The sequence below is a fragment of the Brassica oleracea genome, chromosome C4, assembly GCF_000695525.1.
Source record: "Brassica oleracea var. oleracea cultivar TO1000 chromosome C4, BOL, whole genome shotgun sequence".
In the NCBI taxonomy this organism is placed as follows: domain Eukaryota; kingdom Viridiplantae; phylum Streptophyta; class Magnoliopsida; order Brassicales; family Brassicaceae; genus Brassica; species Brassica oleracea.
The window spans coordinates 36,120,634-36,122,918 of NC_027751.1; the positions used below are offsets into that span (position 1 = coordinate 36,120,634).

Here is a 2,285-nt window from a genome sequence, read left to right on the forward strand (position 1 = left end):
GAGATCTTTGAGATAATATATTCCAGTAAGATAAATTAGCTTCTTCGACGTAGCAGTGGGTAACGTCATCTTGAATAAGTCAGCTAAGCTGTCACTTGAACAACTTGTACGACACAAATTTCGTCATTCTTCTGCACTGCATGGATCCTCCTATAACTTGATCATTTTCTCTGATTCTCTTGATTTCAAAGACTTTAGATTGGTGATAGACACTTTTTCTTTGAAATATAATATTTATCTGGGGTGTCTATCGTTTGTGTGTTCTATGTTGCTTCGTTAAAACGTTGTCTTAGAAAATTTCAATGGGATAAAAATTATGATAAAGAAAAAGAGTACAACTATACACATTATTATATTTTTTCTCTTCCAAGCAGTATCTTCAAGATATGCATTCCCTTCAGATATACCATTTTACGAAATTGAGCTTAGTAGAATAAACTAGTTTGATTTCTATTATAATATATAGAATTTTTATTCTGGTCCAGAATTCTTTTTTTAATATAGATAATAGTTTCTTGGTCTATTTGGACTTCAAGCCAAACATTTTTACATACAAACGTCTAAAAAATCTACATATGAGTTTTTCATAAAAGTTATTGTTATGTTTTTTGAAACACCCATTTAATTAAAAGATAGGAGGTTAGTTAGGAGCAGTAAAAGCATCCTCAACTACCACTGGTTCTAGTACAGACAAGGCATTCTTTGCCAGACCATCAACAAACTTATTTTTCTCTCTAGGGATTCCAAGCAAAAGAGATAGATTCAAACTCATCAACCACATATAATATATCAACCACATATAATATATCAGACACCACACTATGGAGCTCTGCTACTTGGAAAGAGGAGGTGACACACTTGACCAGCTGGGCTGAATCCGATTCAACCCGCAAGACTTTGAGCTCCAACCTGCGACAGGTAAAAACCGCTTCTCTCATGGCTAAGCCCTCTGCCATTAAAGGTGAGTTGACGAACTCTACCCGTTCCTGGAAAGCTTGCGTTGGGGCAGGTGCCACAATTGCCCAACCTAAACCTGCGACATTATTAATTGCGCTCCAAGCCGCATCGGTCTGTACTATCACTGCACCATCCGGCGCTGTAGGTCTCTGGTGGCTCCTTCCAGGAAGATTAAGCGGCTCTGTTTTGCAGGAAGTAGCCCATTCGCGGGCTAGTCCAATGGCTGATGAAAGAGTCTCTTCAGGAGATGCGGAGAAACCTTCAAATATGAGTTTGTTTCGTGCTTTCCGTATTGTCCATAGGATCCAGGGGACAAGAGTACCATTAGTTACACCAGACGGTGGCAGACATGTTAAGGAACAGAGTGTGGGCCATGTGGCCATTAAATCTATTATTCCTCTAGGATCCACATCAGTAGCCAAAGGAGCTAGGAACCAAATCTTGTGGGCGAACTGACAATGGAACAATAGATGAGTGATAGATTCGTTTTCACCACAGCGCTTGCATTTTGGGTCAGCATCAATATGCCTCTCCACCAGACGTTCTCCTACAGGTATTGCTCGCTTGAGTAATCTCCACGAAAATTGTTTCACTTTTGGGGCACATTGTAGGTTTCAAACATGTTTCTTCCAGTTGAAATTTGCTTCCAGTTCTTATATTGCCTCCTCACCATCAATGGCAGCAAAATACCCTGATTTGGAAGTATAGTCTCCTGATTTAGTACCTAGCCAAAACAGCTTATCTGGAGCCCCAGAGATGCTCGACCTTAAGCAGAGGATTCTTTCCTCATAGTCTGGGAGCAAACGGCGGATTTTGGCCTTGTCCCATTGCCTTGTGTCTGCGATCATCAAGTCAGCCACCCTTAGCTCAGCGCTTTGCTCCGTAGGAGGACCCATCGGCCGTTCTTGTTTGCTCATGCTGAGCCAGGGGTCCTGCCAGATATTAATAGAGAGACCATCTCCAACTGCCCAGCCTAGATTCTTTAAGAGCAAGTTGCGACCTATAAGTATACTCCGCCATCCATGTGATATCGAGGAAGCCTCCTCCACGAGCAGGATGTGACTTTCCGGGAAGTACTTGCCCTTGAGGATCTTCCCCAGAAGGCAATCAGGCTTATCGAGAAGCCTCCAGCTTATCTTGGCTAACAGGGCTTTATTGAACTTGAGAAAGTCTCTCATACCAAGTCCTCCTACCGACTTCGGTTTCGCCATTCTATCCCACGAGATCCACGCCATCTTCTTCACGCCTTCGGTATTGTCCCACCAGTATCTGGTAATTACTGTCTGAATACGCTTGCACAACGAAACCGGAAGTTTAAAGTAGGACAT

General features: G+C 42.3%; 1 protein-coding gene across 1 annotated transcript; it reads right to left on the bottom strand.

Moving 5' to 3' along the window:
* Positions 1-734: 734 nt before the first annotated feature.
* LOC106338773 lies at positions 735-2,285 on the bottom strand. The gene is made up of 2 exons (XM_013777673.1): positions 1,620-2,285; positions 735-1,409 (listed from the first exon to the last, which is right to left on the bottom strand). The coding sequence occupies exons 1-2, from the start codon at positions 2,283-2,285 to the stop codon at positions 735-737; spliced, it is 1,341 nt and encodes a 446-aa protein (XP_013633127.1).